We start from the raw sequence: 24,450 nt of genomic DNA on the forward strand, positions 1-24,450 counted from the left end.
GGACCTAATTTTTTATTTTTTTTATTTTCTCTTTCGTGGCGCTTCCCGCCTTATAGCAAGTGGCGGCAGGAGGGGGAAGCGTGACATCCACGTGTTAGTTATGGGGCCCGTCTGGTGGGTCCCAGTAAACTGTCCACTAACGGTGCTGCACTCTGGTGTGAATCTCCACAGCTTATGATCTTATATCGCCGCCATGTCCACCAAATAAGGCCGTTTGATCTGGTGATGGTGAATTCTGACAATTGATCATGGTCGAGACGAGGGACAGGCGGACAGTTCAGTAGCTTCCGTTACGACGTAATAACGGAACGGGGCCAATGAAGTCCGGTCCGTCCGGATCCTTCCATTCGTCTCTGCGGGTCCCGCCCACTCCCCACCTCTTCAGTCTATAAAACCTCTGCATCTAGCTCTCTATCTTCCGCCATTTCTCGTTCTTTCTCAACGCGCCTCCGTCGAATCTCCTTTGGTCGTCTATCTCAGCATTTAGATATCTGCTACTAGAGAAATACGCGAGAGATTTCTCTCCTTGCGCCGATCATCCTAGGGAGACGATCTGTTCTCTGGTAATTCTTTGATGTTATTTGTGCGATTTCTTCGTTTTCTAGGGTTCGATTTCGTTATCTTTTTTATATTGTTTTGCTTAGGCTAATATGAAGAATTTCGAGTTTTTAGGAGCTCTCTGTTGCATGTTTCTTATTCTTATGCCTCCTTTCGTAGATGATGAATTTCTGGGGGTTTTTGGGTGAATTTTTAGGTTTTTAGCATTTATTATTTGCACATATGTCGGTATTTTTGCGTATACTCTTAACAATATTTACTTCTGCGTGTATACCCTTTACCCTGCATTTTTGCGTGAATACTTCTTGGGCTACCTTTTGGTTGCGAAAGAGAATTCATTTTTTAGTATATGCATACCCACATGACTTTTGAGGGATGTATACTAAAAATAAAAGGACTTGAGAGGTGCATAGATGTAAATTGCGGATATAGAGGGTTTGCAGATCAATAAGGATCTTTCTTTGGCATCCATTTTGTGTTCTATTCCGTCTGTATCTATTTTGCTAGATTGAGTAAAATTCCGTCACTCCTATTGATTTTGCAGTGTAGTCAGATGGCATATTATTTAAATGACGATTTAGAATACATTGATGCTGACTACTTCGACATGGATGAGTTCGATGATGTTGGGTTTGAGATGAATAGGCATCAAGAGGAAGCGCATGATGCTGGCCTGGAATGTGATGCTGACCTGGATGATGTTGAGGACATGGTATTGCCCTTTTTGGTTGATATCTTCTTTATATTTTTCATGGAAAATATATTTAAGGTTGAAACAATTTATGAATTGATCAGACTAAGCATAAGAATGATACTTCAGCCTCCGAGTATAGAAACGGAAGCGATATGCAAGGGATACCATGGGAGAGGTTGAACTATACTAGGAAGGGGTATCGCGAGATGAGGCTGAAGCAGTACAAGAACTATGTTAACTTCCCAAGAGCCAACAATGAATTAGAGAAGGTGAGCTTGCAGACAAATATTTTAACTGGAGCCATTTGGCCTATCATATGTATCAATTTAGTACAATGAGATACTTTTCTGGTCAGAATATGATAACTTTCAGGTTTTATTGCCTTCTGCATAAATATGTGGTACCTTGAGTATAATTGCCTTCTAGAACGATTTGTGGAGAATTAATTTCACAAATATGTCCCCAGTTTTTTGGATGCACAGGCTTTTTATCAAAAATTTCTATTATACATTGTACTTTTTAAATGATAAAGTTTGTTGGAAAAGAAAACCTCCATGATGACTTTCATCATTGATATTTTCAGGAATGCCAGCATGTTGAGAAGGGAAGCAAGTTTTATGAGTTCCAATTCAATACGAGGCTTGTCAAGTCAACCATTGTGCATTTTCAGGTACAAATATGAGCAGTCTTCATGAACCTATACTTTTAATCATCTTTCATTATTGATCTAGTGAGGAATCAAATGACTTGATAATAAAACTTTCCACAATTGACTGCATTATTCATCATTCCCCTTTTAAGCAGTAGTAATTTTCATCTTTTGATACTATGCACAACTCCACAATGTATTCTAGTTTTCATGCATGTTTTTACATTTTGAGTGCGCTCTTAAGTCTTAGATTAATTTTTCCCTTAGTTGTTAATTAGACTCGACTTAACCTTGATAGAAATAAGTCAAATAACATGCAAACAGTAATTTCCAATTCCAGTCACCTATTCACTGTATTAGAATTATTGCAGATTGGTGTCTCCCAGTGCATCAATTGAAGTGTTATAGATAGACTTTCTCTTGCGCATACCATATTTGAGAAGGTTCTGTGCTGACCCTCTTGGAGGTCCTTAACTTGTTCCCTGATCTACTGAGTGCAGAGGAAGACTGATTAGTCTCCAGACATCAATTGGGTTGGCATTTTAGGACATGTTTATTCATACCTGCTTCTAATGTAAAATGGCTTTTATCTTTTTACTCAGATTGTTCTATTATCTACCTTGATCATTTAGTTTTTGCAGGTTCTCATTACTTAATTATTAATTATTATATGGGAATATATCCATGTGAGCTAGTGCAATTATATCATCAAGCATCATGTGTTGTTGGGGAAGGTAAGACACTACTCAGTTTTACTGGTAGTGTTGATTGGTCAGTAATGTTATGCAGTTTTAATTTCCTTGTTAGATGGCAGTGATAGTTTTAGCATCTTTGCGACTTTTTGGAGCCTCTAACGACGTGCCCTTCACATGTAGTAACTTAAGTAAATGCATGTTTCGTGTTATTATGGTGATGTCTTAGCGTTGAACAATGCGAACTTTTGGAAAAGGTGCATTTGTATCAGAAGTCTGGCTTTCTCCTTCCATTTATTTGTTCTCTGGACTGGTTGCCTGGTATAAATGTTGTAACTTCGGGGGCACTTACTTGCATGTGTGCTCTTCCATCCACGTTCTATCTTTCTATTTCCCCTCCTCTTTATTTATCAAATGACACCAGCAGTTAACTGCACATGATAAATCAGACTGCTTGAGTTCCTGGTTACCGTGAATTTGATGTCCATGTATCTTCTCATTCTGCAGAGATAGTGAGCATATTACAACTTTTTTTATTAGTTTGTATTAATAATGAGGAGGCTTTCTTAGACCTGTTTGGTGCTTGCTTCTTTCCTATGGTGTGGTGAAAGTATATGTAAGTGGCATAATATTTACTGCAGACTGCTTATAGATTTTCTGTAGTGCATATCTCACAGTTTTACATGATCAGTGGTGTTATTTTAATCTGGATTATATATAGTAATATGATTTTATTATTAACCCCTCCTTTGTAGGAGTGGACCACAATATAACATATTCTGCCAGGCAATAAAAGCAGGTGGGAAATGCTTTCTGAGCGGCTGGCACTATAAGAGCACCCTTTTAATATGGTACGGTAGGAAGTTTCATGATCAGTGAGCCACATTGTCAAAAAAATCATGCTCCCAATTTTAATAGGCAGGTTTTGGGACATGAACGGGGTTTACCTGACAATTTTTATGTAATATTTTTTTTTTCCTCATTTCTATTATGAGTCTTTCACTGTTCTGAATAGTGGGAGGTATTTTTCAAGTGTCTAAATTTGATATATTTGATCTGTTTTGCATGCATATTCAAGTTAAAACTTGTCAAACACTTTTCTCATCTTTTTGTGCTGCATGATTGATTCTTTGAAGAATTATTATGTGCTTTGGTTTGCAATGGATTTAACAAGTTGTTCTGACATTGCTCCATGGTGTTAAGCTTATTTCGTTCTAAGTTGACATTGCGCCAAAAACATGTAACTGCTGAGTGTCGACTGATGGAGACTCTTCGATTTCTGTTGTGGTCAACTTTTAGTTAGGGCGGCATTTTGTTCGAACTAATGTAGTTTCCACAATTCAGTCCTTGAGCATGTCCAGTTAGCTGTTGTAGGTACTAACATTGGGAAGAGATTTATGTAGTAGCTACTTGTATCAATTTTAGATGACTTTTTATGCAGATGTCGTCACTCATTTTCATGTCAATTACTTAGGTTGGACATTTAATTGCATCTATCAAAAGTTTATTTTTAAATAGAAGATATGGTCATCAAAGTGTTGGCTTTGTTGATTTTAATTTTACAGGAGGAGCTTGTACCAGATATTTTACATGAGGAGCTTGCACCAGATCTGACATCAGCTAAAAGAGAAAGTTTCATATTATATCTATAAGTACTAATGATTTTAGTTCTCCTTCATTCATATCGCTTATATGCCTTGTAGAAATGATGCTCACTTAAATTTTAAAGTGTCAGAGGTAGTATCAGGTTACTATCTGTTCTAGGTGTTCATTTCTTATGCTTGCTGGCTTACATTCTGTTATATATCTAGGTTGTGATAATTTTTAATTCTTGAAAGGCAATTAGTTGTTCTGGCACCATTAACTGTAACGGGGACACAAAGATGGAGAAATGATCCTAGGTTTTCATAGGAAATTGTGGGACATAAATTGGATTAGACGATAAAAAGATCATTTACAAAGTTTGCCAGGTATATAATGACATGTCAGAATGTCAATACATGAGATGGGCACGAACCTTTACTGACAAATTGTATTGAGTACCAAGTCCATTCACCGGACAAGCCTTTAAAAGTAGATATAGACTTTCTCATGCAATGGGGAAATCAGAAGGACCATTTATTTCCTCATTGTTATTGTAAGTAACTGAAATCTGGAATGATGATAGTCCAGTCCTTGTCCAGTTATGGTAGGAAATATGGAAGGTGTACTCTGTGTAGTAATTTCACTTTACAAGGAAGTGTTGTCCTCCATGTAGTCATTTTAGTGTCTCTTTGCACTTATTTTCCAAGAACATGGTCATTTTCAACACATCGAGTTGACCTTCACCGACTGGAATGTGTGTGTTTGCTGCATCTATGACTTGTTTAGGTGTGGTAATCTCTTAATTGTCATCTTAGATTTTATTTTGTGACAATTCTCCTTCAGCACATGTTGATTCTTCTTATCTCAAAAAAAAAAAAAAGAAAAAAACATGTCGATTCTTCACAGTATCTTAGTTTTTCCCCTGTTTCCACTGGTGGAGATGGTGGGAGTTACTTGTTTGAATTACTGGGTAATTTAATGAACATTGTCTGAAGTTAGGAAGACTTACTAAGGAGAGATGAGTAAGAACACGTTGCAAATGTATGACCATCTAGGTCTCTCTGCATTTTATCTTTAGCACGACACTAGATAAAAATCGCAATCTCATAGGGCCTTTTTCTCTTATTATTTTACTAATGTTTATAACTTTATATCCTGCAACTAGTTGAAAATTTCAGTGTCTAGTCGGTTGAGAACTGTGAATTGCAACTCTTTCTTGTGATTCTTGGTTAGGTTCTCTTTTACAGAGAGGTAATAATTCTTAGTCGTTTTCCCACTCAGCATAGAAAAGACCAAATACAAGTAAACTACTACTAGTTCCATAACTTGAGTTGTATCATGTGTTTGACAATATGAATGTTACTAGGACTATTATCGCTTTTATCTGTTCTCACCAGTAAATGGACTTTGTTGGATGCAATATAATTTTGGATCTATTATTGCTTCTATCTGTTTTCATCAGTAAATGGACTTTCATTGGATGCATATAGTTTTGTTTTTAAGACTCTGATAAGTGACTGATATTTGCAGTTGAGGAATTTACTTTGGGCGACATCGAAGCATGATGTCTACTTGATGCAGAATTACTCAGTTATCCACTGGTCATCACTGCTGCGAAGAGGCAACGAAGTGCTAAATGTTGCACGGCAAACTGTACCAACTCAGGTTCAGAAACTTCTGAGTTTGGCACCAGTTAGTTATCTCTTTATTTTGCTTAGATTTTCATCTTGTCAAATATGCAGAAGAATCGTGGATCTTCTGCCCGACCATTATCGAGGGTGCAGATCAGCACCATGACTGTAAAAGACAATCTGATGGTGGCTGGTGGCTTTCAGGGTGAACTCATTTGTAAGGTAAAACTGAATATTCCAGTGAGCTTTACCTTTTATAATTCAAATCAGTCTTTATTCTTTAACCAATTAATTTTGTACCTCACCAGTATATGGATCAATCTGGGGTGGCCTTCTGTACAAATGTAACTGACAATGACAAAGCCATCACCAATGCGGTGGATATCTATCAATCTTCTAAGTAAGTATCCCTTTTAGTATATTATATGCTTTATCCAATATCATCATTTGATTGGTGTGCTATTTCATCTCTCAGTGGCTCCACTCGGGTGATGACTGCTAATAATGACTGCTGTGTAAGGACCTTCGACACTGAGAGATATAATCTTCTGAATCGTTTATCCTTCTCCTGGTCTGTGAATGTGAGTGATTCTTTCTGATCTTCTTTGGTCTGAATTCTGAATTCATTTCCCAAGTGCTTTAACATGAACATATTTAAATTATGCAGAATACATCAGTCAGTCCAGATGGCAAGCTACTTGCTGTCCTTGGCGATAGTACTGAATGTTTGCTAGCAGATCCGCAGTCGGGTAAGGTAAGTGCTCTGCGCCTTGTGGTTCTTGACTCCCTTTTCTCATTTCATGATGTTCCCATGTTACGTGATGAATAACTTTTCCCCGTTGTTTGCTCTATATAGGTGATCAGTAGCCTCAAAGGTCACTTGGATTACTCCTTTTCATCGGCTTGGCACCCTGATGGCCATATCCTGGCCACTGGAAACCAAGACACAACATGTCGGCTGTGGGATGTTCGCAACCTCTCCGAGTCCCTGGCTGTGCTGAAAGGGAGGATGGGAGCAATACGAGGACTGAAATTTTCTTCTGATGGGCGGTTCTTGGCAATGGCTGAGCCGGCGGACTTTGTTCACATATATGATTGTAGGGCGGATTACCTATGTGCCCAAGAGATTGATCTCTTTGGTGAGATCGCCGGCATATCATTCAGCCCGGATACAGAGGCTCTCTTTGTAGCGATAGCAGACCGGACTTATGGGAGCTTGTTAGAGTTCAGCAGGAGGCGTCAATACTGTTACCTGGATAGCTTCCGATGAATGGGAGGGAAGAGAGGAGCTGGAAATGCCAGTAAATAAACTACTCAAGTCTTCCTTGAAGTTTGCTTGTTCCAGTCTTTTTGATGGCTTGTATAGAGAAACTACTCAGCCTTGTGTAAATGCCAGTAAAGAAATATCCGCCCTTTTCTTCCCCTTCACACTTTATTTTTGGGAATCACCTCGGTGGAAACGTTTAAGCGATTGGATTTGAAGTTTCATTGATTTCAGTGGATTTAGGATGAATCTCGGTATAGTATATAAAGACATCCAATTTGAGATCGAATTTACAGGAAATTTATTTTTCACTTAAACTTTTCTAGATGTTACTCTTAATTTTGTGGCATCTTTATTGAAGCTCATGATTAAAATAGGACAAATAAGCATAGTAAAATAAATTCCTACCTCGTTTCAAACAACATAGTTAGTTCTAGACAATAAAAGTAGATAGATTTTATTTTTATTATTTTTCAACGGCAGAATTTATTTCTAGATAAATTTTCTCCAAATAAAATTAATGGAATTGAATCTCAAATTGATTTCGATCGTCTGGATAGTTGTCTGGAAGAAATCCTCCCTGGAAAGGGTCTCTCTGCAGAACTAGATTCGAACATATTTTGGTCTTGTAATGCTAAATTATGTCCCATATTGTTACATTGTAAAATCCTGGCTCTAAGTTGGATGATCAGCTAACGTCACGAGTTCCTCACCTTCCTTTTTTCTTTAAAAATTCTTACAAAGAAAGTAATTAAATCTTAGACAATTTGTTTTCGATTTAGTTATCTAAAGGTATATATATGACCAGAACTTTCTATCTAATTTATTATTAATCTATTAATTCTGAATATATAAATAAACTTGAGATGATTTACTTCTCTCTTGATTGGTGTATAAATAGTTTATAGATATATATGAATATATATTTTGATTATTTAAAAACTCGAACACTAGATATGAACTGAATAAAGAGTCTATCCTCTCTAGCTATCAAAATATTAAGATCTGAACTAAATGTCGTTAAAATATTGGTCTAAACCATCATGTTGTTAAACTACTCCTCCAAGCCATGTGATCGAACCATCAACAAAACCAAATCATTTAGTCAAGCCACTGCCACTGCCACCGCCAAATAAATTTTTTTTATAATAATTATTTAATTATTTAGAGTTGGGAGTTAATAAGTATAATCTCTTTAGTCACTGTGAAGATAACTACTGTTTTATATATATATTGACTAAAAGAAGTGAGCATTGTAGTGTTGTTTGGTCCGGTCACGAAGATCCAACGGTGAGGAGCCACGAACAAGTTCCATCTGTGAGTATAAATTACACTAGGAGGGACGGAACCGTGCAAGTTAGGGTTTTAGGGTTTTGGTGTACCGGGAGGAGAGAAGATGAGGCCGATCTTGATGAAGGGCCATGAGAGGCCACTGACCTTCCTCAAGTACAACAGAGAAGGAGATCTCCTCTTCTCCTGCGCCAAGGATCACGACCCCACCGTTTGGTTCGCCGACAATGGCGAGCGCCTCGGTACCTATCGCGGCCACAACGGCGCTGTTTGGTGCTGTGACGTCTCTCGTGAGCTCCCTCATCCCTCCTTTTTCCTGTCTCTCTCCATTTCAACTTCGTATACCAAAGATATGCTTCAAAGCAGTAGTTTTGTTTTTGTGTCTATTGTTTTCGTAGCCTATTAGAAGTGATAACGAATTAGACTTTCGTCCTCTGGAACGTATATAGTTAACCGGTCTGTGTGATGCCTAATGTTGCATTTGGAAGTTTCGCAGTGATGTATGCTGTGTCAGAAGTAATAGTAAACTAACGGTTCATTCTCCTTTTCTGTATGTCGACTGCAATGGATCTGCACTTTAGGAAAAAAATATTTGTTTTTGCTATTTTTAGTTTCATTGTCTTGTTGTTATTTATATTATGGTCTTTGTTAACCGCGGGCAATGATCATTATATACTTATTCTTTATGTTTCCATGCTCCTAAGCTTTATGAATGTTTAACATAATCTTGTTGATCCTATTGTTTGTGTAGGTGATTCTACACGCCTAATCACAGGCAGTGCAGACCAGTCAGTGAAACTGTGGAATGTCCAGACAGGAGCCCAACTATATTCTTTTAACTTTGACTCTCCAGCTAGAGCTGTGGATTTTTCTGTTGGTGATAAACTTGCTGTTATCACGACTGATCCATTTATGGGGCATCCATCCACCATTCAAGTGAAACGAATTGCCAGAGATCCTAGTGAACGTATGAGTCATCAATTACTAGTTTTCTCCTGTTATACCTGATGCTTACAATTTCTTTCTCCTTGCTCATTTATGGATTGTGGTGGATTCATATATTTTCATTCTTCACTTGTCATCTAATTCTCTTATCTGTTGCGTCATCTTGTTGCTTTTGATAGTTTGATATGTAAATAACTAAATACTCTACTTCGAGCATATTTGCCACATCTTTTCACATAATTTGAAGCCTTCGATCAAACTTTGTGATATGTAAATATGCGAAATTAGTAAATTACATGTTGCTGGAGGTAATAGTCTGATATTACCTAGTAATAATCAATTCTCTTGTTAGCCTCCTTTTCTTTTAGCTGGTGTTTAGAATTCAATTTCGGCATGCATACTGATGATGCAATTTTTGCCCGAAGGAGTACGATATACTAGATGAATAATGTAGACATGTTGCAAAATTTATCGATCATCTTAATAGTTTGTCTTGCATTTTTGCAGAGACCAGTGAGTCCGTGCTTACTATCAAAGGGCCTCAAGGAAGAATAAATAGAGCTGTGTGGGGACCTCTAAACAAGACTATAATAAGTGGTGGTGAAGATGCTGTAATACGTATATGGGATTCTGAGGTGTGTTGTGCTTCTTTCAATAGTTTATTATTATCTATTGGCATGTCTGGAATGATCAGCTTTGACATGTTAAGTAAACTACCTTCTCGTAAAATGGTTTAGCAAATGTAGTCATTATTCATTTGTGTTTATATATATATATATAGCTATAGAAGATTGTATATTCTATGATTTGAATTGCGATGGTATGAAAATAATACATTTACTTGGAAAGATAAGTTGAAGTAACCGATTTTTTCATGCATTTTTTTTGCTTATTTACAGGCTTACTTCTCAATTTTATTGACATATGCAGACTGGAAAGCTGCTGAAGGAGTCAGATAAGGAAACTGGTCACCAGAAAACAATATCTTCACTAACAAAATCTGCTGATGGTTCCCATTTCCTGACGGGTTCCTTGGATAAATCTGCCAAGGTGATGACTCAGTTTGGTTATCTGTCTTATTCTTGATTCGAATTCCTGTTTGACTTTGCTCTTGAGCTATATTCTTATTTCCTTGGGTATTTTATTTGGTAAGCTCTGGGATTCGAGAACACTGACTCTTATCAAGACGTATGTCACAGAGCGCCCAGTCAATGCTTGTGCAATATCTCCTCTTCTTGATCATGTAAGTATCTGTTTGTTTGATACCTTTTATTTCTTGTATTTTTGTGAGGATTGACTATTGTTTCATGCTTCTGCAAAAATCATCATTGTGTTTTTATAGCGCTTGATCACTTTTAGAAGATTTTCAGCTTTTAGGGTCTTTTAGAATATTTTCCTGCTAGATCCTCTTGACGTGAGTCTTGGAGAGGTTTGTTGAACATATACCATAAAAAGCTCAAAAAGTGAACTTGGTATTAGATGAGAAGTACAAACAAACAAGAGAAAGAAATCAATAAATGAGGTCTCTCATTAGTTTGAAGAATTTTTTATTCTGAATCTGGTCAATGAATGTTTGTTGTATCATTGTACCTGTTTGCAGATTTTGATCATGAGCTCTAGGCATTCTTATGAGTTGATTTGTTTGGCTTTTTATATCTTCATTCCTGATATTTAGGTGAATATTTTTCTTGTTGGTTTATTTAGGTGGTGATTGGAGGTGGTCAGGATGCATCACATGTCACAACAACTGATCGTAGAGCAGGTAAATTTGAAGCCAAGTTCTTTCACAAGGTGAGCCCTACTTAATTGTCCTCTTTTAAGTTCAACCAGAACTTGGTGCACTATAGTACACCCCTAAGTTCCTAAGCTTGCCAAAATAAATTCTTGTTTGCTATAAACAGATTCTACAAGAAGAAATTGGAGGTGTGAAAGGCCATTTTGGGCCAATAAATGCTCTAGCATTCAACCCTGATGGACGAAGGTTGTTTCTTCTTTTCTATTTTATATATCTCACAATATATATGTTCTGTCACATTCAGCCCTTGTGCACTTTTTGTTGACTACATTGGGTCATTGTCTGCATTGTTTATATTACTGTTCTCTTATGCTGGTAATGATAGACATCTAATTGGAGTGTGGTATATTGTGATCTCAAATAACTTCTCAGATACCTTAAATGATGTTTCTTGTATGCAGTGAAAGTAGACCAATTTCTGTAACATTCTGTCATTTTTAAGATATTATTAGATGAAATGGGTTGGCTTCTTATTGTTTCTCCATCTTGGACATTTATTTGAGTGAGACATTGATATTATTGGTAACCCAGAAGCTTTAGTCACTCCTTTGGCTACTAAATGTGCTGCTACTTGTTAGTTCTTAATCTATTTTTCAATATTTGTTGTTTGTAGTTGCTAGTGTATTGATGCTCTAAAAGATATGCCTTTATTACAGTGATCTACAATGCCCTAGTGATGTTATGGTGTTTCTATTCCTCTCCTACTAGATTTTCTGGATTTTGTGGCTCAATGATTGCAGCCAATAATATTGGTGTTATACGCTATTCTAAGAAGTTCACTCCATGTGCTGAAAATTGAAAATATGAGAGCTAGATTTCCATTATGGTGTTTGTGACTTTCTATATCTTTCCGATTGATTTTCTTTTTGTGGATTTTGTGGCTCAATGATTGCAGCCAATGTTGGTGATATACGCTATTCTAAGAGGTTCAGTCCTTGTGCTGACAATTGAGAATATGAGAGCTACAATTTTGTTATGGTGTTTCTATACCTTTCCCTTTTCTTTTATGTGGATCTTGTGGCTCAATGATTACAGCCAATAATACTGGTGATATACGCTATTCTAAGAGGTTCAGTCCTTGTGCTGACAATTGAGAATATGAGAGCTAGATTTCTGTCCTAATTTCCTAGCTTGGGACTACTGAAACTGTACTGTGGCACTTTGATCATTTTAACATGTTTACAGTTTTGACAATGTGGTAAGACTTCTATGAATGACAATTAGGATTTCCTTGTTTTAATTTGACTTTTTCAAAACAGAGACATGCTAAAACCACAAGATGAAGCCTTTATAGATCTTATATTTTGTTTTTATTTGCTATTTAGTGTCATTATATGTGATTACTTTAGTATTGGTTAACTTTATCATACTACCCTTTTTATTGGAGTAGAAGACTTTCAAGTTGTGATAGGTTTGTATTCATCATTTATTACCTGTTCTATGCAGAACACTAATTTCAATATATGCTACTTCTGTTTCAATATATATTGCCAATATATGCAGAATATCATTATATCTGCTGATACATTTTTTCAGTTATGTCAGATTTTAAATGTCTAATTTCTTTACCTTCTCTATTTTGCTTCTGGTTTCTGTGGCTCAATGATTAACAGCCAATCATATTGGCAATATACGCTATTCTGAGAGTTTCAGTTTTGTGCTGACAACGGAGAATATGAGAGCAACTTGTCTTTCTTTTCAAATTCTTGGCTAGGACCCCCTGATTTTACTCTCTCTCTCTCTTTGACCTTTTAACCTGTTTACAGGTTTGTTACTTTACTAATATGAACAGGAAAATATTTCAAATTTTTTTTTTTTTCATGGGCTGGGAACGATTGGATCAATCCTTCCTCAGATGTTTGCTTTTCTCTAGTCATAATGGTCATATTATTCATTGGATGCTGAAACTAGCGAGTTTCTATTCTCTTGTCTGTATGCCTTCCTGTCTTGTTTACATTCAGATTCTTCTGGACAGTTTTTCGAGTGGTGGTGAAGATGGTTATGTAAGGCTACATCACTTTGACCCTGACTACTTCAACATCAAGATGTAATTCCAGGTTACATGCTTCAGAAGGTACACCATATTTATTTCAACTCCCCTTAATTTTGCTTGTGCCCAGTAATATGACAAGAGGCCCAGATGCATTATCTTCTTCCCTTTGGTCCAGGAGTACTGAAAATATCTTGTCTCATTACATTTTGACTAGCGATGGAAATGGATTTTTTTGCACTTGAAGCTGAGCTATGCTGCAGTGCAAGCAATAAACAAGAGCGGAAGCTACTTGGTGGTGTAAAATTAGCACTGCACTTCTCCTGACACTGATGACTTCTCACGACTCAAAATTTCCAACTGATCATAGGTAAATCTTGTGTATCTAACAAATAAAGCTTCTGGACACTGAGATCGGGCTGTTGTCTGGACTGGCCATGTAGCTGCTCTAACTCACCTGAGTCAAATACGGTGATGAGTATGTGCTCTTTTGGGATGATTAAAATGCCGGATGCAGGCATATCAATTTATGGGCTTCAAAATCAACAACCTGAGGCATTGCATTCCTTTTCTTCATGTTTATGAAGAATATTACTAGTTCTTTGCTTCATGCATGAGCTCAGCAGGAGACCTGTCTGGTTGAGACTACATAGATCTTAGATTACTTTATATGGTCTACAATGTTGTACTTCCATAGACTTTGCTGTTGAACGACTGCTGCTCTTATAATAGTGGAAAGGACTGATCTTGTGTAGTCGTTTAACTACACAGGCATAAGATTATTATATATCAAGGTTTTCAAAACTACTTTGGACTTGCTTGGCTTCTCTCCAGAGCCTGGCCAGCTAAACCTATTTATTCCTAAGTTTTGCTCCAATTGGCTCTTGTATGTATTCGTATTCAACGGCATAATTTTTCCAAGAGCTTCATTTATAAGCCAAGTAAGAAAACTAAGCAACCAATATAATGAATAAGGTGATAGATACATGGTCACCTTGTCAATAAAAATGGCCGAAAAATTCATATGCCTTGTAGACTCGTTCATATCATAAGGCGTGCATCGAAGATTCTCTCTCGTCGCGGACTAATAACGAATAGAGGCAGGCAGGATCTCCGAGGTTGGGGGATCCCCTCATTCTTATTCTCAGCAGCAATGGAAATAAAGTATAACCCACCGGCTCAAATAAAAGTATTTCCCGACGGTCCGACGTCGGTCCATTGTTTCAAGGACAAGGACAAGTCAATCTCAGTACAGACGCCGGCGAACCTACCTCCATCTTTTAGTGGACGGGGGACGAAGCCGGCGGCGACCTCCATCGAAATGCCAAGAGGCCAGTAGTCTTATAAACGTATCAATGAAAGGAACCGAGAAGTAGGAGGAGGGTTAGGTGGTGGTGGGGGTCCCACGTAGAGTTAATTAACTACTTTGAAATATGATTCTTCTAATGTTCACGTAAGAATCTCTTAAGAAAAGGAATCACGGAAATTCTTGGATATTCAAAAAAAAATTTAAAAATTTATTCAAAAGATAGTTTGATGGCCTACTTCTTCTCGGGTAACGACGGAGAAAAGTTTCTCAACTTTCCGACTTCCAAGCAATGGAAGGCCCGCCTTCTACCTCTCATTCCCTTTTGGAGGGGGAAAAGACATTACTGCCCTTTATGGAGATATAGCAAAAAATCATGCATAATGTCCACGAAGACACATATACTCTCTGCACTCGTGTGAGCTGCAAATATAATGTGTATGTATAATAATATAGAAGATTGCCATACATAGAGCAAAGGGGCTTTTTGGTCATTTGCTTTACAATTTCATATTAAATTATCTTAGGAACATTCCCTCCCCGCGATTGTCCCCTGTGCAAAAAGAAAGAAATATATATATATATATATATATATATATATATATATATATATATATATATATATTATTAGAATAACCGCACTGTGCATCCAACGGTTTAGATCAACCGCCTTAATTTTTAGCTACCTCACAAAAAAATACCAAGCTCAGTCTCTTCTACTATTAGGAGTAAGGAGTAAGGAGTAAGGAGTAAGGAGTCGAGGAGAAACAATAATTTTTTTTATCAACATAACCCCTCACAAACTGTAAAATAATTTAAAAGTCCTACAACATTACTACATTATAGACTTGTAGTATTATACATAGTCCACCACTTCACTGTTAAATTTTGTGCAAGACGCTACACAGAGACCAATACATCGTCTCTATAAATACATAAACCTCTCTTTTCTCTTCTCCTCTCTTGCATGCCATACCGACTCCTCTCCCAAAGGTTAGAATGGAGGCCCCAATCCGATCCCAATTCCCCACTGCATCTGTCATCTATTCTGCGATCTGGGTCTTCTTCCTTTAGCTCTGTTAGATCCCAATCTGTCTTCTTTTTTTCGCCATTTTTTTGAGATTTTCTTTTGGGGGGGATTTTTTTGTTGGTTTTTATTTTTGGGGCCATGAAGCTGGAGAAGCAGGCGGAGAAGGAGATGGAGATGTTGGTGAATGAGATCCTAACATCGCCTCCTATCCATCGCCGCCGTCATGGTTCCAATGCCATTGATGATGACATGCTCATGCACCAAAATCATGGTCATGGGTATGGATATGGCCATGGCCATGGTAGTGCTCACGCATGTTGGTCCCCGGAACCGATGATCTCGGATGGGTCATCGTCGGCTTCGAGCTCGCTCTCTGGGACGCCCTCCCCGGGCGGCGATGACGTGACGTGCCGCTCTCCCTTCCTGGGACGGCATCCCACCTCTGAGGAAGAGTTTGTCTTGGCGAGGAAGCTTAGCTCCATGTATCTCGGGGATCTGATGCCCACATCTGTTTTGATGCAAAACCCAATTGACCCTTCTCGGATTTACACTAATTATGGCAATAATCTTGGCATGCCTCAATTCTCTGGCTTTGGAGAATCCCTGTTGTTTGATTCAGGTAAGGTGCCACCCTTTTCTGGGTTGCAGAAGAAGTGCTCTTTTGATGCTAATTATAGATTGGACGGTCCAGCATCATATCCAATTGGAAACTTGAATGGAATGGAAGCATTTCGTATTGATGGTGTTCTGGGTAGAAACTGTTACAGTAGGGGAGGTGGATGCTTTCCTTCCTTCAATTCTGAAGATTTCATGTTTTCCAATAGAATAGGTATTTCAGAACTCAATGCTGTGAATTCAGCAGGACTCCACAATGCAGGGCTTTCGAGGCAAGCTTACGACGTTCCCATGTCAAATAGATTCACTGGGTTATCCGTGGATATCAGGGATTCTCAATTACCAATGATGAGAAACCGGCACAATATTGAGGCCTTTGGATATGAAGACAGCTTAATTATACAAGGGAAGGAACTGCAATATGTGGGAAAAGAAGCGTTTGATAATACAAAGATGAGAAAGAGTTTACAGTTAAAAGATCAATTGTATTTAAGAGGAAAACCTGTTGTAAGCAATGAGAGTGGACGCAGCTTAGGAAGCCCTAAGCTTCCTTTATCTCCAGTTTTGTCGATCAAGTATGAAAATCTGATGGGTGTAAAAGGGTATATGTACTACATTGCAAAGGACCAGCATGGTTGTCGGTTCTTGCAGCAAAAATTTGATGAAGGGAAGCATCAGGTGGATTTGATATTTAATGGGATCATCAATCATGTGGTAGAGCTAATGGTGGATCCATTTGGAAATTATCTCATGCAGAAGCTATTAGATGTATGCACTGAAGAACAAAGGATGACAATTGTCCGTGCGTTGACAGAAGATCGAGCTAATCTTGTCAGAATATCTCTTAACATTCATGGGTAATGCTGGAACAGATGATATATAACTTTCTACCATTATATAATGTGTTCTTTCTCTTCTTCTTTTCTTTTTTGTCTCGTTACTAGTCTGTGGCAACTTTCGCTGGAGTTTGATGTCTTCTTCTTGTTTAGCCATTGATCTAGTCTAAAGGACCCCTATACTTTTCAGGACAAGAGCAGTGCAAAAGTTGATAGAGACTCTTAAAAGCAAGCAACAGATTTCTCTGGTTATTTCGGCCCTGCAGCCAGGTTTTCTTGATCTCATGAAAGATCTTAATGGAAATCATGTGGTGCAACGTTGCTTGCAATCCTTCACAGCAGAAGATAATAAGGTAAGGTTATGATTTCAAATATTTATATTTTTATCATATGCTTTTCCAGTTAAGGCAGCATGATGCAAAGTATCTGAAAATTGGCTAGTTAACTTGTTCATTGTGCTTCATTTCTTAAGTCTGCTTGCCTTTCTAAAGCAATTCAGCAATTACTTTGATAGCATGCAAATGTATTAGACGAACTAGATTCTCTAATCACATTCTTCAATTATGTTTGCATGAAATTAAATTACTAGAGAGGAGCATATAAAGAACTGGTAGCATTATGAATTTGAAAGTTAAAATACATCCTTTGTATTACAGCTCATCTGGCTTATATCAGCACCCTGTGTGCATGTATGCTTTCTTATATCATTAAATTATGGGACCTTAAGTAACTAGTTAACTATTAGGTACATGGAGACACTATACACACACACACACACACACAACTATGGATATTCTGTAATTTTGTCTAGTATTTCAATATATGAAAAGGGTGGAAGCTCTATACTTCTACATGTATCATGTAAAAAATGTAATGATTAATGGTATTAGATACAAAAGATAGAATAGTTTGTTAGTTAATTACCATGGTGATCGCTGGTTTTCTGGGGCAAGTAAGAGGATGGTGAATAGGAGAGATCTTAATCTGTTAGTTGGGTTTAGTCACTTAGTATCATGGCACGAAGTATTTGAAACCCGAACTTATATTCTTTTCCTGCAATGTCGGGCAAACTTGCATTGCATTTCACTTGAAAAGCACACGACCATCTTTTATATAGATCTCTAACTCAGAAGGATAGGCTACTTATGCATTAATTTCAAGCTTATCTGGTCAGAAAAGATAAATTTGGATTCAAAAGCTAACATTTTGATGTGTTATCTCCAAGCATATACAGGTTTCATTTCTTGGTAATGCCACGATACTGTCATATCAATTTGTATCGAATAGAAAGACACCTTGGACATGACAGATAAAAGTTGGTTGTCATGATAGGAAAGTATAAGTACCTCAGCCTGATGTTCCATTGTTTCGAGTACTGTATCGTTTAATATGATAATTAGTGTTTGTTGAATGCAATACTGAATTCATGTAGAAACACTTTCGTATCAAATATGTTCATATATGTAATGTGAGTACTCTTATGGCCAAATAAGAATATCATATATCTTAACCATTCTACCTCGTTGGTTTTCTTGTTGAGCATCTTCCTGGCCACCTCTTACTAACAACTACAAATATTTGATTCAAGCTTAACCTAAGTCAGATAAGGGTGTAAACAACCCGAGCTTGAGCAAGTTGGGCTCAGCTTGGCTCGGCTCAACAACCAAATTTTGCTAGCTCGAGCTCGATTCGAGCTGGAAAAGTATATAATAATAATAATAATAATAATAATAATAATAATAATAATAATAATAATAATGATGATGATGATGATGATGATGATGATGATGATGATGATGATAATAATAATTTTATCGAGTGAGCGGACTCTAGCCCACGAGCTGACGATCTTTTTGACAGCTTTTAAGTCAGACATCAAAAGCACATGTACTTGGAGCCTTAGTTCTGTGCTATAGATTTATTAATATGTAAGCCTATCTAGACCATCTAAATTGTTCCTTTGGCTTAATTATCACTCAGTGCTTCTCACAATTCTCTTTTCACGTATATGTAACTAAGTTTGACCATATGTAAATCAAAGTGAATTAGTTTCCAGAGTTCATTTGAACATGCAAGATATATCTGTAACGTCTTTGCTTTATTTTCATCTTATTTAAGACACCTTCTTTCAGTGCTTTTTGGTTCTTGGAAATAAAGGTAACCAACATGTTTATTATGGAACTTGTTTACATTGTTATTATTAGTTAAATTATCATAGTACTTTCTTATGGTTATAATGAATATTCAACATTTTTCTAGTTTTGATTCTTTCAGATTTCCTATATGGTCAGACAGTCTGCAACTATTTTTATTTTAGCTATTCTATTTGTAAAAGAATTCTCAAAAGGTGAAAGATTAGGATGAAAGTGTATGCGGAAGTGCGAAAGTACTTGTAATTCAGAGAAATTGTCCGGTAAAAAATTACCAAGGTTGAAACTTTTTGAAATCAACAAAAGTAGAATCAGAATATTATTAAGATCACAAAATGGTGAATTGTGAGGATACATACATAGGTCTTATTTGCTTTCTTGTATGGCATCAACGGTAGTAGAGCACCTAAACAGTCAGATGGCCAACCTTCTTTGACTGCGTTCTGTTTCCTTTTTTGTTGATCTTCTTATACTGGCTTTATGTTTGCGTGATCTTAATCCTTCCATAATCTTTCTATACCGGAAATACTGCACAACTTACCATAGTGTAACACTTTCTGGTTAACTAAAAGGAAAATACCACAAAGTATCACCAAAAGTAGGACTCCTGTAGTTCTGAGATAATGGAGATCTTTTTTATGTGTTAATCTTGTTTCTTCAAATTTTCTTTACTAACATAAGCCATTCTGTACAGGTTATTTATGATGCTGCTGCTATTAATTGTGCTGATATTGCAACACATCGTCATGGTTGTTGTGTCCTGCAACGTTGCATAGCTCATTCTACCGGTGAACATCGATCAATGTTGATTGGAGCAATCTCTGCTAATGCATTTCAACTAGCTCAAGATTCATTTGGGTAAAAGACATCTCAATCTAAATGCTACTGACTTTTTGTCTATTTAGCTGAAGCATGCCAACTGTGAATCTGATTCTCTGTACTCTGTTGTTATCTATAAAAATCTAGTGTTAATATACTTTGATACTGCTTTATCTAGAGGTTAGTAGGATTCACAGGGAGCAAAAGAAAATTCTTGTTTTCTCCATGTCAGTTTAAGGTATGCCTCTTCAAATTTCAATTTGAATCATGTATTCTTTCTTTCCCCATTACATTGTCTTCTAGAGTCAGCTATGGCACCTGTTGTTAATGCGGTAAGGTGACATATGCAAGACCTCTTTAGAACCTACATTGACAGGTACATTTGCACTCTGATGCTGTGGCAATAATGTGCTTATGTTAGACCTCTCTATACTTATTTCTGTCGGTCTACAATGAAGATCCTTCCAAGACTGTTCATTAAAGATTAGGTCTTTTTTTTCAAGTTTATTAGTTGCAGTTACTTCTACTCCCTTTCCACATGCACTCTTTTCAATAAAACTGTAGGCAGTGATGCTCAAGTCATGTTGACCCTCTAGCTTGGAGACCTTGGGTGAAGATGTTCTGATTTCTGAAAAATATATCCTGTTAACATATTTTCTGCTACATGCTTCTCCGTTATTTACCAGAGTGGCCATTTAATGCCAGAGGCCTCTAGTGCGAGTATATGATGCCCTAAAGCTCTTTGCTTATGGCATGTAACAGTATGTCTAGAAGTTCTATTTATTTGAGCATCCATAAGCTCTTCTCTACTACAATTTTCTTCCCATTGAAAGGAAGTCTTGAAATACGGATGCTTGCAACCACATTTCAAATTTCTTATCTAATAATTACTGTTTCTTTCTCTTCATTCTTGTCTTTTCCTTGTTCAAAGATTGTTTACTTGAATATCTGTGGCCATTGATGTTCTAATACCAGATTTTGACATGTTAATTGTATCAAATAAGAAGATTATATCTGTACATCCATCCTTCTAGCACCAATAGAAATCAAAAGATAAAAGAATAATGTGCAACAAAAAGGAATTCTCGTTTATGTCTGATCTTTGAAAGGAGGATTTATGTGCCGTTCACAGCATCTCCTTCCACTTTTGCCATATGATGCAGATAATCTTTCAGTGTGGAAAAGTTTTGGTATTCATGTTGTTTTAGTATTTGATGTGTATCCTGATTCCTGAGTGGTTTGTTGATGGCATAAAACCTAACTTAGTAACAAGTGGAGGTCTATGTAGTTGCTGCTATTTCTAGCATGCATAAACAGTTTTTGTTTTTGTAGATAGGTTGGTTACAACAGTGGCTTAAGATTTTCTGCATTGGAGTATGAAAGACAATGTATTTATAACTTCGGTTGGTGGCATATGGTAAACTGTGGAATCACATGCAACACTGGGGATTTTAAATTTTTAGAACATGTATTCCTAAGAAGGGCATTTATGACAAAGAACCATATTATTGCTTGTTATTCAGATTTCACTAAAACCATTGTCTTTTTTCCCTTCTATATCATTACAACACGTGATTGTCTAGACTCTAGAGGATTTTGACTGTGATGACTTTAATATCTGATATGTTTCTTGGTATAAGTTGTTCATTCACTGAATTGAAAAACATTGTACTGTAACTCCTACAATTGCTATTTCAGTGACAACTTTTTGATCTCCCTCTCTTTCCTTTATTTTTTGTACGTCCAGAAATTATGTTGTTCAATATGTCCTAGACTTAGAAATTCCATCAGCACTCGCAGTTTTGGCATCTCAATTTGAAGGAAAATATATCAAGCTCTCTATGCAAAAGTTCAGCAGCAATGTAGTGGAGAAGTGCCTCAAGGTTTTCACAGAACATGACAAGGCTACTATCATCCTCGAACTGCTCTCCATGCCTCAGTTTGAGCAGTTATTGCAAGACCCTTATGCAAACTATGTAATCCAATCTGCTCTTCAAATTTCCAAGGTGAATATCACACCCCAATCAAACCCACCCCCCCTGAATATGTTGTGTTGCCGTCCAGTCTCACATTTCTAATGGTCTTTTGGTTTGTAGGGTTCCCTCCATACTGTGCTGGTCGAAGCTATCCGTCCTCATGCAGAAGTCCTTCGCACCAGCCCATATTGTAAGCGGATCTTCTCTAAATCCCCATTAAAGAAGTGATGTACACTCTAGGATGGCGTGAAGCTCCATGCCTAGCAGTTAGTTTCATGCGACTTTGAGCTCCAGCTGTATGTAAGGTGTTACCCTTACAATTTGCGTTCCAAGGAGCTTGAAATGATTAGCTTGTAGACTTGTAAAAATAAGCATTTTTTGCTTGTGAATGCTAAACTATGTATGCTCTGTAATATCCTTCTATTTTTGTTGTCCAGACTAATTATAGCCCTCCATGGATCTGGTTGTACAGTGTAACGACAATAACTTCTGTCGGCTTTTTGATAAGATATATGGTATAGATGTTCCATCTTTTCTGCCATACTTGTTCTTTGGTGAAAACTGAGATTTAGCTCATTTAAACCGAGATAAAATTTCGACTAGTTCAGCTTGCAGGTATTGATCCTTGTCTGTAGCCTTGGTAGTGAATTGGAGTTGGAGAAGAGAGGAGCTGCCACTTTCTTCCCCTTTTAAACAAAAACTGCATATGGTATGGATGCAATCTTTTATATTCTCATGTTTTGTTTAATTAATTATGCAGATATACATAATGGATTGATGTTCAAATTTTTTTTTTTTTTCCTTTTCCTGACAGGTATATAACATTCAGATCCTATAATTTTTAATGGCTCATCTCCAGCATGAGCACTGCAAACACCAAATCAATAAGTTTCTGGATCTCAGCAAGTTTCTTTCTTTAATCTTTTTGTTGCTTTTGAGTAACAACATGAGCTAAGTTTCCCATTTCATGATAATTTGATACAGCTATTTTGATGAAGAAAAATACTTACATTCAATCTACTCATTCAACCACTATGCATGTTATAAAGCTACAGCCTCCAGCACGGCTGCGCCACGTGTCATAAGGCAGCTGGAATGGACCAGTAATAATCGAGGAATCGATCGGATCTCATACCGGTTACTCTCGTCCACGAGCTCCAAGATTCCCGGTCCCACCGTCACGCGTCGGTCTACGGTTTGATACCTGGTGACGACCAAAGATAGTGCGGCAGTTGGGAGTTTTTGACCGTTCTAGATATGCAAACATTGTATCTAAATAAGTGAGTTTTCAAAATTATTTACCAGATTAGGTGACTCCTATTTAGGGATGTCATATAAGTATCTCCAGAAAAATTGCTTTCGTAATTTTGTTCAACAAAATTTGCTACTGCAACGAGTGATATATATATATATATATATATATATATATCAAAATCACTCAGGTAAAATTGCTACCTCAAATAATATTTTTAGTATACTTGCATAAATTATGTTACGTGAAGTTCACATGAATTAAAAGTCACTTAGTACCGTAAATAAGTTTCAACTCACTTACTTATTAAACTAGTAAAAAACATGATAAAATTATCTAAATGAGACGGAGAAAAATACCATAGCAATTCACACAAGCTGCATTTAAAATAGTTTTTTAAGATATATAACCTCGGTAGAAAGAGTCTTTTAAGTCCTTCCTGCCTCTCTTATCATCACAGAGTCCATACATTTCTCTAGCCTTTCTGGGACTCCTTCCTTCCTTTGGTTGCTGCTCTCCCCTTGATTACTAGTTGTTTTGGATGTGGGCCATATAAGTTTCCTCATCTCCCCCTCTTGTATTCTCCACTCATCACTTTGATTAATACTTAATTAGGCTCCGCTCACCTCTCTTACTCTCAAATTTAAAAAACATCTAGTTAAAAGTGCACTTAATTTTAACTTTTTATCCTTGTTATGTCAGATGTCAGTATGCGATACTGACTTAGGGCAAAAAATTAAGATGGTTGCTAGAACTAGCATAGCCTTACATAACGGTTGTTGTATGCCATTAAAAAAAAATGGAAGACTCTATATGACCATATGAGTTAGCCAAAGACTTTAAAAGGTAGTGGAAATCAAGGAGAATGTAATTAGCTGGATTACTAAATAAAAGATTACGTAATTTGTCTCAAGAATTTTAACAAACGTTTCCAGAATGGAGAAGAGGAGGGTGCGTGTATCTTTCATGAAGTGTGCTCGTCTTAAATTAGGATTCAAAGAGGTCGTTGGAGTGCTTTAAATTGGAACGATTTTGGAAGTTGGAGTAGTAGTAGAAGAGCTATGGCATTCAATTCATACTCTAACTGTCTACCATTCAAATCATTTAATGTGGCTCTTAACCTTCATCCTTTCCCAGCATCCCTTAAAAGGGGATTCAGTGTAGGCCAATCGTCTGAGTCAATCCAGACCGATCATTAAATTCATGTCAATTTGAATATTAATTATGCATATTCCATCATTTCGATCGTGTCTAAAAGAAAATAGAGAAGAGAGTCGTAGGATTAAAATATATAGGAGTGATTCAATGGCAATGAATTGGCAACCTGAGTTCATCCAATTTAAAAAGGTTATTTTGCATAAATAAGTCCTTAGA

The 24,450-nt window shown here is 36.9% G+C and overlaps 3 protein-coding genes and 4 non-coding genes across 22 annotated transcripts; all 7 read left to right on the forward strand.

Moving 5' to 3' along the window:
• The first annotated feature begins 424 nt into the window (after window positions 1–424).
• LOC140774878 (uncharacterized WD repeat-containing protein C2A9.03-like) lies at window positions 425–7,310 on the forward strand. 12 transcript variants are annotated; one of them, XM_073118039.1, is made up of 10 exons: window positions 425–563; window positions 1,103–1,270; window positions 1,354–1,521; window positions 1,836–1,922; window positions 5,708–5,842; window positions 5,920–6,030; window positions 6,117–6,208; window positions 6,284–6,389; window positions 6,476–6,562; window positions 6,665–7,310. In XM_073118039.1, the coding sequence occupies exons 2-10, from the start codon at window positions 1,112–1,114 to the stop codon at window positions 7,076–7,078; spliced, it is 1,359 nt and encodes a 452-aa protein (XP_072974140.1). In that variant the 5' UTR covers window positions 425–563; window positions 1,103–1,111; the 3' UTR covers window positions 7,079–7,310. The 12 variants fall into 12 exon arrangements, with proteins under 12 accessions (XP_072974140.1, XP_072974141.1, XP_072974142.1 ...); XM_073118040.1 differs by having other exon boundaries at window positions 434–563; window positions 1,108–1,270; XM_073118041.1 differs by lacking the exon at window positions 425–563 and having other exon boundaries at window positions 1,137–1,270; window positions 1,379–1,521.
• A 1,110-nt stretch (window positions 7,311–8,420) lies between these two features.
• LOC140774439 (eukaryotic translation initiation factor 3 subunit I-like) lies at window positions 8,421–13,896 on the forward strand. The gene is made up of 9 exons (XM_073117444.1): window positions 8,421–8,652; window positions 9,114–9,329; window positions 9,815–9,942; window positions 10,238–10,357; window positions 10,461–10,550; window positions 11,012–11,098; window positions 11,209–11,288; window positions 13,078–13,176; window positions 13,271–13,896. Exons 1-8 carry the CDS (start codon window positions 8,469–8,471, stop codon window positions 13,151–13,153), a joined length of 981 nt encoding a protein of 326 aa, XP_072973545.1. The 5' UTR covers window positions 8,421–8,468; the 3' UTR covers window positions 13,154–13,176; window positions 13,271–13,896.
• LOC140775213 (small nucleolar RNA U54) lies at window positions 11,827–11,914 on the forward strand. Its single transcript, XR_012106702.1, has one exon. It is a non-coding gene; the product is annotated as a small nucleolar RNA U54 (small nucleolar RNA).
• On the forward strand, window positions 11,982–12,066 carry LOC140775217 (small nucleolar RNA U54). The gene has a single exon (XR_012106705.1). It is a non-coding gene; the product is annotated as a small nucleolar RNA U54 (small nucleolar RNA).
• Window positions 12,122–12,209, forward strand: LOC140775215 (small nucleolar RNA U54). Its single transcript, XR_012106704.1, has one exon. It is a non-coding gene; the product is annotated as a small nucleolar RNA U54 (small nucleolar RNA).
• On the forward strand, window positions 12,699–12,786 carry LOC140775214 (small nucleolar RNA U54). Its single transcript, XR_012106703.1, has one exon. It is a non-coding gene; the product is annotated as a small nucleolar RNA U54 (small nucleolar RNA).
• Window positions 13,897–15,378: 1,482 nt separating the features above from the next.
• On the forward strand, window positions 15,379–23,166 carry LOC140772989 (putative pumilio homolog 7, chloroplastic). Of its 5 annotated transcripts, none has more exons than XM_073115279.1 (8): window positions 15,379–16,900; window positions 17,070–17,232; window positions 19,724–19,887; window positions 21,596–21,854; window positions 21,945–22,339; window positions 22,433–22,533; window positions 22,639–22,712; window positions 22,809–23,166. In XM_073115279.1, the coding sequence occupies exons 1-5, from the start codon at window positions 15,567–15,569 to the stop codon at window positions 22,050–22,052; spliced, it is 2,028 nt and encodes a 675-aa protein (XP_072971380.1). In that variant the 5' UTR covers window positions 15,379–15,566; the 3' UTR covers window positions 22,053–22,339; window positions 22,433–22,533; window positions 22,639–22,712; window positions 22,809–23,166. The 5 variants fall into 5 exon arrangements, with proteins under 5 accessions (XP_072971380.1, XP_072971382.1, XP_072971381.1 ...); XM_073115281.1 differs by having other exon boundaries at window positions 21,945–22,014; window positions 22,262–22,339; window positions 22,428–22,533; window positions 22,639–23,166; XM_073115280.1 differs by having other exon boundaries at window positions 21,945–22,014; window positions 22,262–22,339; window positions 22,639–23,166.
• Window positions 23,167–24,450: the final 1,284 nt, after the last annotated feature.

Source organism: Typha angustifolia, chromosome 13, assembly GCF_048772165.1.
Source record: "Typha angustifolia cultivar Huaian chromosome 13, ASM4877216v1, whole genome shotgun sequence".
NCBI classification, from domain to species: Eukaryota; Viridiplantae; Streptophyta; class Magnoliopsida; order Poales; family Typhaceae; genus Typha; species Typha angustifolia.